The following is a 16,158-nucleotide window of genomic DNA, read 5'->3' on the forward strand; positions in this document are numbered from 1 at the left end:
TATACATATGTGTGTATCTACTTTATCATCCATAATATATGAGCAAGATGAGTGATAGAGATCATAAAAATTGGGAATCAATTTTGATTGTATTCGTTGTCAAAATTTTAATTTGAAAACCAAATTTATAGTTGGTTTTTTATTTATATTGATTACATTAGTTGGATTTACACCATATACATGTTATACATATTTTAAATTATATAAAAAATGTTATTTTTTAAAAATTCGTGCATATCAAATATTAGAAAACACTTCTAATCTCATTTTTAAGGTCGTTATCAAACTCCAGAAAATATGATAGTTTTCCCGAAAGATACTCTCTAGAAAATGACTAATTTTCTAAAAAAACATTAATGCTAAAACAAACTAAAGCATAATTTCAACTCAAAATTTACCAATTTACTTTGTATATACATCAGAGGAAAAAAATTTACTTCGTACACATATACATTAAAAAGACAAAAGCAGCTGTCCAGATCCCATGACCTGGTGCATTGTGATTGGTCAGTGCCGAGTGGAGTGTAGGCCTCAATAATCCGGGAAAAAAAATATCAACAAACATAGAACCAAGACAAGAATTGAATGTGTAGCTAACTTTGTCTCATTGATGACTATGTGGGGGCCGTTGAAGCTTCCGATCATGGGAGTTTTGGAGCAAGAAAAGCTTCTTTAAGCCCTTCAAAATCACAACCATGCCGGGCTTCTTAGTTGTAAGCGTTGCACTATTGCTGGACGTTTTCAATGCCTTAACACAGCCAAATTGCATCCTAGAAGACGTATTGGATCTTGAACTATAATTCTTTGATAATTCTTCATTGAAGTTTTCCCACAACATGTCCATCTTTTGCTCTTCATGATCACCGTCTTCTTTTCCATCTTTAATCACCAATTTCCCTCCAGTCTCTACGTGTGAAAAGCTCTTTCTTTGTCTTATGTACTCGATTGGTTTTGGCCAAAAGCAATAATCTTTCTCATCCTTTAAGTCGTTTCCTTCTTCTTTGGCAGACCCTTTTGGTGGTTCTTCGTGTCTGGAATTTGGTGAGGCAATTGGAGATAGGTTCCACAAAGGTGGTGAATCGATGCCACATGAGAATTTGTCTCCAATTGTGGGGAAGCTGAAATCTTCTGTAGCCATGGATTTGGTTAATCTTTAATCAGTTCTTTTTTTCTGTGTTAAGAGAGATGGGGATGATAAGGCTGTTGGGTTTGGAGGGTTGGTATTAGTCTTGGAAGTTTTAGTTCAACTGCTTCAACAGGTAACAACTTATTAAAATCTTTCCCAAAAATAAATAAATAAATAAATAAACTTATACACCTTCTGTTTGTTTATTTGAACAATTAATTAGGTCGACGGGGCCCACTCTATATATATTTTTCAATTCAGATTCGGCCACTCTCTAGTCTCCCAACTGGCTTGTGACTATGAGTCCAATAAAATGATACTCTTGTTCAACAAATTAAATATTTGTCCAGCTGAATTATATGTATATAATATATATGTTTTTCTTTTTTCTTTTCTTTTTTTTGAGAAATATGTATATGTTTTTCTGGATTTTTCAAATTACCCTCTTTTCAGTTAATTCTGTGGTTAAAAACTTAAAAGTAGTGTAATATTGGAAACTAAAAGTAATATAATATGCATATATATATATATATATATATATAAATTATGGTTAAAATGATAAATAATAATTTATTGGTATCCACTTACATATTGCCGTCTTAATATTTTTCATACCAAAATAAAATAAAGATATCATTTTTACCAAGAAATAAAAAAGGAAAAATAAATTCTACCAGTACACCGTAATTCAATATGGTAAAAGTAAAACTCCTACAAAGATTTGGAATGAATCAAATACTATTAAACAACCTTTAATCAATTTGTTTTTCCTAAATAAAACGCAAGTTATTCAAAAATTGATTTAGAAAACAACTTATAAATTCAAATTTCTTTTACTAAAACAGAAAAGAAAAAGAAATTCAAATGAAGCAAAGTTATTTTGTGTGCATGATTCACTCACTGTGATAGACCAATTTTTAATAAGCTGATATAATTAGCACCCCAAAAAAAAAACACAAAACACAAAATTAGTACGCAATATGGCAAAAAATGGTAGAAATGAAAATCTTGAGTGGGTAGAAACAGCCAAAATCCTTAAAAGGAAAATGGGGACATCTCATCTACCGCCGGATTGATAGGAAGAAATCTTATGTTTTATCAAATATATATATATTTTCCACAATAGTCGAATTGATAGTGTTGCTTTGAAAGGGATTGAACTCTACAACAACTTAAAACACTTTCTCTAGACAAAAGTACTAGTTTTTTTATGAAATAAGTAACGGCTCCTCCAAGTAACCCATATTTTTCCAACCTGGTTGGAGTCCTGGGTACCATGGTAAAAGACATTAATGCACTTATTACGTGCCAGACAAGAAGCTATACTCTTTTACTATGTATACAATAAAATGACCAACTCCATCTTTAGACTCTTTACCGAAGTTTGCAACTTTAATTGAGTCAACTGTGCCAACCAATTTGAAAGGTATAGATTTTGCTTTGGTGAAGAAATTAATTTCAATGGGGTCATTTATATTAGGGTCTTTTTTTCAACAAATTTTCCATCCACAACTTCACAATTAAGATTTTATTTCTTAAATTTGAACGCATAGACATTATATTATGTTATATTCATCTTTAAATTTTTTTTTCCTATTTTATTTAAATCATGAAATGGACATATTTCAAATTGACAGAAAAACGCATAGACATTACATTATGTTATATTCATCTTTAATTTTTTTTTTCTATTTTATTTAAATCATGAAATGGACATATTTCAAATTGACAGAATATAATACCCTTAGTTTGACCGCTCATGACCATTACACATTTTCAAAGCTCCTAAAACAAAATATTATTATTTTTTGACCGGGTCAAAATGTATATTCTTTTCAAATAGGTGCATGGATGCCTCGATTCCTTAACAAATGCAACTGCATACAGGATGAAATGATTTTTATATGAACATGTTATATAACAAATTTCATAGTTGCTGAAATGGTTAACAGTGAATTGTGAGAGTATCAGTATTCCGAAATTCCAATTCTACTCTATTTTATCATCCCAAAAAGCCACTTTATCATTATACCATACCATTTTACAATATCTCCAGCATCCCAAACTTTTATTTTCCTATTCTACTCATTAAAATAATATATCTACACAATAAAATATATTTTTCATTTTTTATTTTTTTCCAATTTTCTCCTCCACCTTCCCTCAACCTCTATCACCGTGCCTCAACCATGCCCACCACGCCACCATTGCCCACTGCCCACCAAAATCCCATCGGAAAAAAAACCCATATTAAAAAATTAAAAAAAAAAAAAAAAAACCCGCTTTGTGACCCACGCCAACCAAAACGTAGAACCCAAACCTCGCCGACCAAGCACGACACAGCAACCCACGATCAAACACAGCAACCCACCCTCTCCGATTCAAACCTTTGTCAAACCCATCGGAGCCATCTCCAGCAAACCTAGCCCGCTGTTCCAAACCCACCATTAACCAATCCCAACCCACCACCATGCCCAGATCAAACCACAAACCCAACCCAGTTCCGGTGCAAGCCTTGAACGAGAAAGAGAGATGTGAGATGAGAGAAAGAGTGAGGACCGAGTAGGGAGTGGGAGACAGAGAGACAGAGTGGGAATGAGGGAGAGAGGACTGAAAGGGAGAGAGAGAACTGATGGAATAAAAAACTAATATTTAGCTTTAGAATTGTGCTACAGTGCAATTCTAAAGGTAGAATTGCACTGTAGCAGTATTGCAAAAAAATTTGCAATACTTTGGTTTAGCATTTCCTGATACTGAGCACTTTGGGGCTTGAAATGCCAAATTCTCCTTACATTTAGCATTTGCATTCTCCAATGCTGATGCTTTGAACATATATAATTTATACTCACAGATCTACAACTTTTTTTTCCACCATTCATCGTCGACTAATTCAACAATTATAAATCTATTGTGAAAAAATTTATGTATGTAATATTTTATAATATGGAGGCATATGCAGTGTGCTTGTGCTCGGAATCTAAAACCCTTTTACGAGGATTGGCAGAAGGAGAAGGAGACTTATATAGTAGTCGATGCATTTGAGTAAGCATATGTTTTCTACAAGTGGCATGAAATTGTTTCTACTGACGAGCACATGCTGATTAATCTAACAGTGAGTTTTCTGATCATAGAGGTCGGTCCTTTCAGGTACACGTACATTAGTGTGTTTGGATATAACTTTTTACTAAAAATATATTTGCTAATTTGTTAAAAGTTATTTTAAAGTATAGTTTTATCTTTAAAAAAATTAAAAATCAAATTTTGGCACAATTTTTTAAAATTCTTAAAAAAAAAAAAAAAAAAAAAAAAAAAAAAAAAAAAAAAAAACTTGTGCCAAATAGACACGCCATGTTAGGGTGAGCATTTGGGAATTGTTGAAAAAAAAATCTGTTGTTTTTTCTTCTCTTTTCTCAGCTTTTTAGCAAATAATTTAACTTTTTATTTTTATAAATAAACTAATTTTTAACTTTTTGTAACACATTTAATATAAAAGTTATCAAAATTATACTTTTTTTATAAATATTATACAAATAATTTACTGAAAATAAGTAATTTTTAAACGGACAGGAATATCAGCCACACACTGCCGTTTATTATCACACTTAGAGACTATCAGGCCCAGGGTAAACAATACGCTGGAGTAGGCCTGGCTTGCCATTTAGGACTGCCCAAAACATAAGCAAGTGTGAACGAAGAGGAAGCAATTCAATCAAGATGGGGAAACTTCCTTCTCAAAATAAAAATAAAAAATAAAAATAAAAAAAAAAAATTAAAAAAAAAAAAGATGGGGACAATTGTAAAATAAAAATAATTTTTTTTTTTAAATTAATAGAGTTGGTTGTTTTTTATGCTAGTTATTGGGGAAACTTCCTTCTAAAAAAAAGGATGGGGACACTTGTAAAATAAAAATAATTTTTTTAAAAATTAATAGATTTGGTTGTTTTTTATGCTAGTTATTGGGGAAACTTCCTTCTAAAAAAAAGGATGGGGACACTTGTAAAATAAAAATAATTTTTTTAAAAAATTAATAGAGTTGGTTGTTTTTTATGCTAGTTATTGCATCACCATTAGACTAGTGCTGATTGTATAAAGAGTTTATAGGTGAGAGCAGGTCAATGGAATATAAAATCTTTGAACAAAAGTTTATATTATCTCATAGAAACAAAAGTATACTTTACATAACACTTCACCACTAAAATATGTTCGAAGAATCATGGCATTCAATGAAGCAAAAAATAATAATAATGGCCTTTATGTTGGGAATATACACGAATTTTCAGATCTGTTAGATTAAAAAAAAACCCAAAAAAAAAAATACACATAAAAAGACAATTACAAGACACAAGAAATTGCGTAGTTCATCAATTTACCTACGTCCATAGAATTGCAATGATTTTATACAAAGCGTAGCAATACTATTTTTTCCCTCTAAAATAACATAACAAATTCTAATCTAAAATAAAAGTATTTATATCTCACACAATCGCAAACCCTAATCTAGCTTGGGCTGATATCATAGACTAAATCTCAAAAAATCTCTCATTAAAATTCGTAACACTTCCGTATCAAATTCAAATCGGGTCATAATCTGGATCAAACTAAAACTATGCTCCACATAGTCCAACATTTTCTTACCCCTATAAAACGATGCCCTCTATCCTATTATGCAAATCTTTCCCAATGCCATATGGAAAACTTACATATCATTGTAATTGCAAATTCCGAACATGCATTGCTCCTCGTAAAGAGAAAAAGGGGGAGGTTTGTCTTATTATAGAGGACAACAGTTCAAAGCAAAAATGTCATATTGATCCAAGAGAAATTCCTGCCATCTTCACTCGTTTTTCTCTTGCCAAAATATACATTGACTGTTGCAGACCCTCCACAATATGTAGATAATTTTTATTTATTTATTTTTAAATGCCTGTTTTGTGTAGACTCAAATAAAATATTGAACACTCTTTGACGCATTGAGCTGAACCTAAAACAAAATCGTTTTATTGTTCCACATGTATGGCACACTTCATGTTAACATATACAAGGCATGCTAATGTTGCTTCTTTGTTTAAAAACCATGAAATAAACAATTGATTATTGATCTATATGATATTGCTCTGCTCCCTAATAATATATATAAAATTGGCAAGAATAAAGAAATATTATGCGAGACATTAATACTCCTTCCCCTAATAAAATGGAAAACGAAAGATATGCCCAATATGCCCATAATATAATACTCATAAGGCAGGGTCCTCGTTTATAAGTCAATCTTCAGAGCCTGTTTGGGTAAGCCTTTTTCATCACTCAATTTCCGTCACTCATCACTCATCACTCATCACTCATTTTTTCACACTCATTTGGCAACATCACTTTTATTTTCATCACTCAATTTTTTCACACTCATTCACTGGGTCCCACACCTCATCAGCAGTACAGTTTTTTTTTTTTTTTTTTTTAATACCCAACTCACCGAAGCTAATATGTGTATATATATATATATATATATATATATAACACTGAACGGCTAAACCAGGGAAAAAAAAAAGAACAACGCCAACACAGAAGAAAAAAAAAAAAAAAAAAAAAACGTAACAGCCAACCCAGGAAAGAAAAAGAAAAAAAAAAAAAAAAAAGAACAACGCCAACCCAGAAAAAAAAAAAAAAAAAAGTCAAAAGGTGGTCAAAAGTTGCGGCTGTGGGTCCTTTATGTGTGTTTAATTACAATATTGCCATTGAGTTATGAGTTATGGAAACTGAAAACAGCCAAAAGTTGTTTTCAGTTTCCATAACTCATAACTAAAAAAATCAGAGAATTGAGTTATGAAAACAGAGTTATTGTTTGTCAAACAAACTTTTTACTATGGGTCCCACCATTTTTGAGTTATGAGTTATGAAAATAGAGAATTGAGTTATCAAAAAACTCAATCCAAACAGCCTCTCAATTTTCCAATTTTGAATTAAGCTGATTCTTTAAATTTAAAAATAAAATAAAAATAAAGATAAAAGGAAGAAGAAGAAAAGAATTAAGCTACTTCTTCGGTTCTTCCAGTGTAGTGTGAATCGAGCTCTAAGTTGGGAGTTGGGACCCAAAGACTTAATTGAGTTTTGACTATTGTGTATAAACACGCACTCTTTTCTCCCCTCCAAAAAAAATTAAAAAATTAAAAAATTAAAAAAAAAAAAGTATAAACACAAACTCATCAAATAGCAAAAAGTATGAACGTAAGAAAGGGTGTCATATTTACTCCTCAAAGTGTTAATTCAGTACCCTGTTTTTTTTTTAGTGTTAAATCCTACTTTACAGATGGAGGAACTCGTGCTGAAGAAATAATTCAATAATAATAAGGAAACAAAAAATTAGTGTTCACAATTCACACAACAATCCCTAGTTTTTGTGTTTTATTTTTATTTATTTATTTTTTTTTTTTTGAGAAGGACACAACAATCCCTAGTTAACGTAACAATTATGAGAAAAAAAACTGTAACTCTTTAAGAGTGTTGAAGTAAACTAATACAGAATGATAGAAAGAACAAAAGTTGTTCTGAATAGAATAGCTTGGTATTCCTTGTATTTTTTTTCTCTCTTTTTTTTTTTTTTTTTTTGTTGTGTGTCATAAAGGTGCTATGAAAAAAATTAAATATATATATATATATATATATATATATATATATATAGACACAAGCACACACATACAAAAATTGACCTATAAAGAGCTCTTAATTAGACTAAAATCAAGGACAATTAACATTCCTTCAATTTAGTCACAATAATGGGCTGACAAAGTTTAGTCACAATTATGGACTGACCAAATACATATGCAATGTGTGCTAAATGGGCAGTGTGCAATAGAATATGTTTCTCTTCAAACTAGTTTTGAGAGAAATCCTATAAAATTATCCTATATATTTTTATTGAATATGAATTTTGAAAATCTAACCAATGGATTATATGTTCTTTATTTTCTTAATATGAATGTCAAATTTCTTTATGTTTTTAACATACATGTCAATTTTCATTCAAATCGGGTGTTATTTACTATTTGATCAATAAACTTATTTTTAGTGCATAATTTTTTACCGCAAAAACTTATGTCATTGATGACATAGCTATTGATTTTTAATCTTCTTGAAATTTTGCAAGCATGGAGAACATAATAAGAACATGCAGTCCAATGGATAATGTTTAAAATTCACATATAATAAAAAGATATAGAATGAATTAGTTTGGAGAGAAACTTTTTCCTGTGCAATATGTGCTAAATCAGTAGTGTACAACATGTGCTAATTATGTGATACACTAGCTACAACCTTATGTAACTGTTGCTACAACATTGGTTTATAGCAATCGTTTTTGGAACCAACACTAAAAAAAATGTCGAAAAACCCCATTTTTTTTGTAGTATAACATCCCCTTAAACTCGAGATGGCATGAAGGAAGCCAAGTTGAATGTGAAGATGGGGTCACAAGGACAGCCTAAATGCAAGTGAAGGCTACCCTACAAGAGATGATGACTAATGAAATGATAATCAATCTTAACGTGCTTAGTGCGCTCATCAAAGACATCGTTACCAGTTATGTGGATGGCACTCCAATTGTCGCAATGCATAAGGGATTCAAGGTCTAGGGAGCACTTATATCCATTAATGAAGAGCCATCAAAACCATAGAAGCTCAAACGTAGTATTAACAATTTTTTTTTTTCATATCCAAATTGATATTTTCTAGTACATATTCAAAATTAAAAACATTGAAAATAAAACACATAACTTAATAATGAATTAATATTAACCAAACAAAGATTATTTTTATATAGAGAATTGAATATTATGCTTAATGTATAAAATTTAACAAAAAGAGATAATAGTTTATTATCTTTTTAAAAAATGAGTTTTACTTTATCATGGAAAAGCCGAAAAGGTGATGTTTGGTAGATTATATTAAAAATTTATTGTTTGGGATATTAATGACTTAAATATTGAAGTCTCAAACTATTAGAAAAAAATTTACCATAAATGATGATTTGTCTCACTTACAAGTTGCAACATTGTTTATTTAAACAACTCCGGCTTTCAATTGACTTGGATTTATATTGACTAATAATTTGAGAAGAGGATGTGTGTGAAACTAGAGTACGCATGGCCAGAAAAATAGAGTCAATAGCCACCTAGAATTGACCTCATCCCAAGTCACAAGCATTTATTTGAGACTTTGAATACACACACGTCTGAACTCCGAAAATTTGTGTTTGCTTCACTTCCGAAAATAAAGCCCGATTGTCTCGTATGAAACCTCTTTCTTTTGGTCTGTGGCCGTGAGAAAGATTGCAAAAGGAAAATTAGAGTGACAGAGGTTAAAAAAAAAAGAGCAGAAACTTTTTTTTTTTTTTTTTTCAAAATTGGTCGCCAATTACGAAAAGAAAATGCTAAATCTATTAGTAATTGGTGAACTTTAATATGGACAAAATTTTGCTCCAGATTAGTTTGAGACTATTTTTTTAAAATTAATAACATTACGATTTTTAATATTATCTATGGATATTATTTAAACAAGTTACAGGACTCATTAAAAAATATTATGTGAATAAAACTACAAAAATAAATGGTTTTTTTATTCGTCACATTTTAAGTTGGAGGAAAATAATTCTAAATAAATGTTTGAATTATTTTTTAGCAACACACCAATTCATAAAGCCTATATAATAAAATTTATTAATGTCCCTAACCCTAATATCATTTATAATGAAACATGAAAAATATTTGGCTCCAATCATGTTTGAAATTATCTTAATTCAACCTATTATGTGACAATTGAAAAGATATCTAGATGTAGTTTTAATCACATGACATTTTTAATGAATATAGAAAATCTTGTAAATCGACACCTAATGCCTTGAAAAAAAAAAAAAAGGTGGGAAAAGCTTAAAAAAAAAAAAACATTATACAAGATATCTCTCCCCCATTAATTGGGAAATGGAAAATATGCAAATGTTGGTAGGATCCCGGCTTCCGAGTCATTCCCATCTACGCGTATTTGAATAATCTTCTTGTTCCAGTCAAGCATGGAATGGGCTCCATGCCACAGACTTTTTAGTTTTTACACACCTTGTGCCCCATGGGAGGCTGAAGTAAAAACAATTCCAATTCCAATTCCAAAGAGAAACTATTGTAACCTCCTCCAATCAAACTGTGTTGAGAGTCAAAGTCCAAGACTTAAAGTTTGAGACAAACAAAAATGAGAACCCCACCACTTTGAATAGTTTGAAAAAGTCTTAAGGACAACAGTCTATTCCATACTTATTTTTACAATTATCTAACGTGGCTGAGTGATAAAGAAAAAAGGACGGATATGAAAACAACAGACCATCAATCAAAATATGCCACTTATAAACAAAATACTAAGTAAATTACTTAACAGTTTACACTCTCTGTTAGTCCCGGTCTTCTTCTGCAGTCCAGTCAACTGCCAACCCCAAAGACACGCCAACATCTTCTTCATGTTCCATTTCCCACAAATTTCCTTGCCCCCAACCGAACACAAAGCCCAAGAATCAAGAACCCGTCTCACACTCTCAAGTACAGTAGTATATTTTCACTTTCCTTTCACCTGAAACCAAGTACTAAGTACTATATATTACTCCAATACATGCATATACATCTAATAGACCAAAAACCAAAAAAAAAAGTTCAGAACCAACAATTCCCAGCTCGTAGCTAAAATGAACAGATATGAGAAAAGCACCCTTTTGTTCCTTTTCTTCTTATTATTCTGTCCTATGGTTTTCTGTCAACTATCCTCAAAGCAAACCACCATCATGTTTAATGTTTCTAAGCTCATCAACAAGGCTCACTTATGGGATATTACCAAAGCCCCATGTTCGTGGCAAGGAGTTACGTGTAGCTCAGGGAATTCCTCCGTAACCAAAATATCATTATCTGGGATTTCTCTCAATTCTTCAGACTTTCTACCTCAGCTTTGCCAGATAGATTCTTTGGAGAGTCTCGACCTCTCCAAGTGCCAACTGCATTCAATCCCAAATGAATTCATCACAGCTTGTGGTAAGATTGATGGGCTCAAACTCTTGAATTTTAGTGGAAATAGATTGTCTGGTTCTCTGCCTACTTTTCTTGGTTTTGTTGGGTTGGAGTTCTTAGACTTGTCTTTCAATATGTTTTCTGGAAACATTAGCTTACAGTTAGGTGGATTGGTTTCCCTCAAAAGTTTAAATCTTAGTGCCAACCGTTTCACTAGCCTTATTCCTAAGAACCTTTCCTTGGTTTTGGAACAGCTTCAGCTCTCTGTGAATGAATTCCATGGTACGATCCCAGATCGAATCATGAATTGTTTGAATTTGACTTTGATTGACCTAAGTCAGAATAGGCTTTCTGGTACTGTTCCTGATAGTATTGAAAATCTCGCTAAATTGGAAATTTTGATTCTGTCTTCCAATAACTTTATTGGAAAAATTCCAAAAGGCCTTTCATCTATCACAACCCTTTCACGTTTTGCAGCCTATCAAAACCACTTTGATGGTACAATTCCTAGTGGTATTACAACAAACCTCAGGAACTTAGACCTTAGTTTTAATAATTTAAGTGGGTCGATTCCTTTAGACTTGTTGTCACCACCAAAATTGCAGACTATAGATTTGTCTTATAATTTGTTGACCGGACCTATACCTTCAAAGATATCTGCAAAGTTGATCAGGCTGAGATTGGGAAGCAATCATCTTAATGAGACAATCCCTTCATCAACATTTGGAACACTTCAGAATTTGGTGTACTTGGAGCTGGAAAATAATAGCTTGACTGGGTTAGTACCTCCGGATTTGGGTTCTTGCCCGAATTTGGCACTGTTGAGTTTGGCAGTGAATAACCTGACTGGAACATTGCCGATACAGTTGGGTAATCTTAGCCATCTTCAAGTTATGAAGCTTCAATCCAACAAGCTGACTGGAGGAATCCCAATTGAAATTACTCAACTACAGAAATTATCAATATTGAATATCAGCTGGAATTCGCTGAGTGGTTCAATACCTTCTAAAATTTCAAACTTGGGAAACCTTACCAATTTGAACTTACAAGGCAACCAATTCAGTGGTCCAATACCCGACACTATTAGCAGAATGAATTCTCTGATAGAACTCCAGCTTGGAGGAAACCAACTCAGTGGTAGGATTCCAAATATGCCAGCAAAGTTGCAGATAGCTTTAAATCTCAGCAGCAACCACCTTGTAGGGAGTATTCCAATGACTCTTTCACAACTTACTGGATTAGAAGTTTTGGATCTCTCAAACAATAGCTTATCAGGAGAGATACCATCATCTCTGACTACAATGACGTCTTTAACACAGTTGATACTTCGTAACAATATGCTCTCTGGGGTTTGTCCAAAATTTAATTCATATGTAATGGTCAATGTAAGTGGAAATCGGGAACTTGTTGAGAGGACTGACACAAATCACACAACATCAATCACACAACCAGCCAAAAAGGGAAAATCAGTCGCTACAGCATTATTAATTGGGTTTGCAGTGGCTCTTTTTGCTGTTTTGGTAGTAACATGGCTTGCCATATCAATCTCAAGGCGCTATTACAGGGTTAATGATGAACAATTACAATCACCAGAAGATCTTCCGCTTCCTCAGGTCGTCCAAGGCAATATATTAACTGCAAATGGAATCCACCGATCAAATATCGACTTCACCAAAGCTATGGAAGCAGTTGCTAACCCATCAAACATCACACTGAAGACTAGGTTTTCTACCTACTACAAAGCTGTCATGCCATCCGGATCAAGCTACTTTGTCAAGAGGATTAACTGGAGTGACAAGATATTCCAGTTGGGCAGCCACGATAAGTTCGGGCATGAGCTGGAGGTCTTGGGGAAACTGAGCAATTCAAATGTCATGACTCCTCTAGCCTATGTTTTGACAGTCGACAATGCTTATCTGTTCTATGAATATGCACCCAAGGGCACCCTTTTTGATGTTCTTCATGGTAGCTTGGGAAAGGCTTTGGACTGGGCCAGCAGATATAGCATTGCAGTTGGAGCTGCTCAGGGTCTGGCTTTTCTGCATGGATTCAACTCCTGTCCAATACTACTTCTTGACCTATCAAGCAGAAACATCATGTTGAAGACCCTCAAGGAACCTCAGGTCGGAGACATCGAGCTCTGTAAGGTGATTGATCCCTCAAAGAGCACTGGAAGCCTTTCTATGGTTGCTGGCTCTGTTGGCTATATTCCCCCAGGTCAGAAACTCTTTGACATCTTCTTAGAGAACTATATTTCTAAATCATAAAACAGCCATACATAAACCTGATGTTGCACGTTTCAATCCTTTTTTAAGTCCTCAATTATATCATATATTAATGAGCGCAGAATTTATATATTGTTTCCTTACAATTAAATTCAAACACATAGATGCATTGAATTTAATTTTCTATGGGAAAAATAACTTTGTATCGTATTAGTCAATACAATTATGTGTTTACCACCGTGTACCTTTGGTGCGGTGGTCACTCTATAAGTATAAGTATTTGTGGGAGTATTTGTGGGGTGTGGAAGGTAAAGGTCACGGTTCAAGTTTCCAGGAGGAAGTTTGACACATATATACACTTAGATTAGGTTAAAGTAAAATTTCTATCTTGTATCAAAAAATAAATAAATTATGTGTTTAAATTTAATTAAAGAGCCTAGGACACAGTATCTAAGGAGAGGTATATAAGTCTTATCCCATATTAATTTGTTTTGTCAATGACAACATATTCTTCTCCCCCAACATGCATGCCTTTCCTCATTTTAATTCGTTTCTGAATTTGGATAGTGAAGTCAACTTGTTAGTGTCTAAACCTCACAAGTTATTTGTTTGGTGGCTGGCAGAGTATGCTTACACAATGAGGGTAACAATGGCTGGGAATGTTTATAGCTTTGGGGTCGTACTTCTGGAGTTGCTGACAGGAAAGCCGGCTGTTAGTGAGGGAACCGAGTTGGCCAAATGGGTTTTAAATAACTCAGTCAAGCAAGATAAATGGGATCACATCCTTGACTCTAATGTCAGTAGAACATCACTTGCCATTAAAAGTCAGATGCTTGCAGTCCTGAAGGTTGCTCTTGGTTGTGTGAATGTGTCACCAGATGCAAGGCCCAAGATGAAGAGTGTGCTACGAATGCTCCTCAATGCAAGATAAAGCATAGCTCCATGAGATAAATCATCTCTGAAAATGAAGTTCTATACACAGTTTCCACTATAATATTGTAAAAAGGAAAAGCTTCTCTTTCCATACAAGATATGGAAACATTTTGAAGTCAACCTGCATGTAGAAGTAGGAAATTTATAGTTTTTTTTTTTTTTTTTAATTCCTTTTGCCTCGGCATTATGCTCCCTTATAATGTATAATAGATATATAGCAAGTATGGCTTTGAGATTGACCAATAGTTTTACTTCTGTTCATCTTTCAACCCTGCAACAAAGAGACCAGAAGCACCAAATATACACTTTGATGGACTGTAGACCTGCAAGACTTTATACTAGAAGGAACTTTATATGTCGAAAATGCACAGCTACTCTATAGATCAGGTTTGACATTGGCCAATTTCACAACAGAATTTACTTTTCTTTAGTACATAATAATCCATCATATGTCACACTGAACTTACATTAACAACACAGTTCTAGCCTGGTACAGTTGTTGAAATATAACACTACAAAACAAAGCAAAACTGAATGAACAGATCACCATCCTCTCTGCTATAAAAAATAAAAAGGTCCCCTCTCTCTTATGGATGATTTCTGCTCAATCTATTTATTCAACTTGAAGAACATTACAGCTTAAGGGTGAGTTTGGTTCAGCTTTTTGAAAAAGTGCATAATGAAAAAGTGGAGTTTTCAAAAAGTGCATAATGAAAAAGTGCTTTTTCAAAAAACTGAGTGTTTGGTAAAAATTGTTAAAAAGTGCTTTTTAAAAAAACTGAGTGTTTGGCTAGCACTTATAAAAGTGGCAGTTTGAAAGATAAATTACCAAAAAGGACAATATATATATAAGAGAGTTTATTTCATACTTAAATCAATATTGTGAAATTATTTTTTTCACCAATATTAGCTAATAATAACCTACCACTTAAAATTTATTGTGAAAATATTGTGATAAAAATTGATACTGATTTTAATTTTAACATGCTATTAAAATTATATTTTTCTCTTTCAAAAAAATTTATTTTTTTCTCACCAATATTAGCTAATAATAACCTACCACTTAAGATTTATTGTAAAAATATTGTGAAAATATTGTGATAATATTTCATTATTCTTTTTTTCTTTTCTTTTTTCACTCTTTTTTTATCCTCCACACGGCATTTCTTTCTTCTCCTTTTTTTTTTTTTCCTTTTTTTTCCCACTAAATTTCTCCTCCACACACGTACCCATTCTGTCTTCCTTTTTAATCTTTCTTTTCCTCCTTTCTTTATTCCTTCCCTGCCATTCCTCCAGACACCAGAACGTTCTCCTTTCTTCGTCTCTTTTTTTTTTTTTTTTTTTTTTTTTTTTTTTTTTTTTTTTTTTATTCCTTCCTTGCCATTTCTCCAAAACACCAGCACATCTTCTTCGTCTTTTTTTTTTTTTTCTTTCTTCCTTTTTTAATCCTTCTTTCCTCCTTTCTTTATTCCTTCCCTGTCATTTCTCCAAACACCAAAACATTCTCCTTCTTGGTGGCTGAGAGGGAAGGGCTTGGAGATCAAAAATGGGGTCGGAGTCAGAGTCATCCGGGTTTGATTGGGTGGTATTCACCGATTTGATCGAACCCAGAGCTTGGTGTTTTTGACGCTTCGACTTCGATTTTGTCCTGTAATTCTCTATGCTATATTCTGATTTTTTTTTTTTTTTTTTTTTTTTTTTTTTTTTTTTTTTTTTGCATTTTGAGGAATCCTAATTTGCAAGGGATTGATTTTTTTTTTTCCTTAGCTGATTTGGGAATTTGTTATAGATTTTTTTGTGTTTGGATTTGGAAATTTGTTATAGATTTTTTTGTGTTTGGATA

At 32.7% G+C, this 16,158-nt stretch overlaps 2 protein-coding genes across 2 annotated transcripts; one reads left to right on the forward strand and one right to left on the reverse strand.

Moving 5' to 3' along the window:
- Positions 1-370: 370 nt before the first annotated feature.
- LOC115975409 lies at positions 371-1,300 on the reverse strand. The gene has a single exon (XM_031096174.1). The coding sequence runs from the start codon at positions 1,136-1,138 to the stop codon at positions 605-607; it is 534 nt and encodes a 177-aa protein (XP_030952034.1). The 5' UTR covers positions 1,139-1,300; the 3' UTR covers positions 371-604.
- A 9,221-nt stretch (positions 1,301-10,521) lies between these two features.
- On the forward strand, positions 10,522-14,867 carry LOC115975410 (leucine-rich repeat receptor-like serine/threonine-protein kinase BAM3). Its single transcript, XM_031096175.1, has 2 exons — positions 10,522-13,374; positions 14,006-14,867. Exons 1-2 carry the CDS (start codon positions 10,842-10,844, stop codon positions 14,311-14,313), a joined length of 2,841 nt encoding a protein of 946 aa, XP_030952035.1. The 5' UTR covers positions 10,522-10,841; the 3' UTR covers positions 14,314-14,867.
- The last annotated feature ends 1,291 nt before the right edge of the window (positions 14,868-16,158 follow it).

Source organism: Quercus lobata, chromosome 2 (assembly GCF_001633185.2).
Source record: "Quercus lobata isolate SW786 chromosome 2, ValleyOak3.0 Primary Assembly, whole genome shotgun sequence".
NCBI classification, from domain to species: domain Eukaryota; kingdom Viridiplantae; phylum Streptophyta; class Magnoliopsida; order Fagales; family Fagaceae; genus Quercus; species Quercus lobata.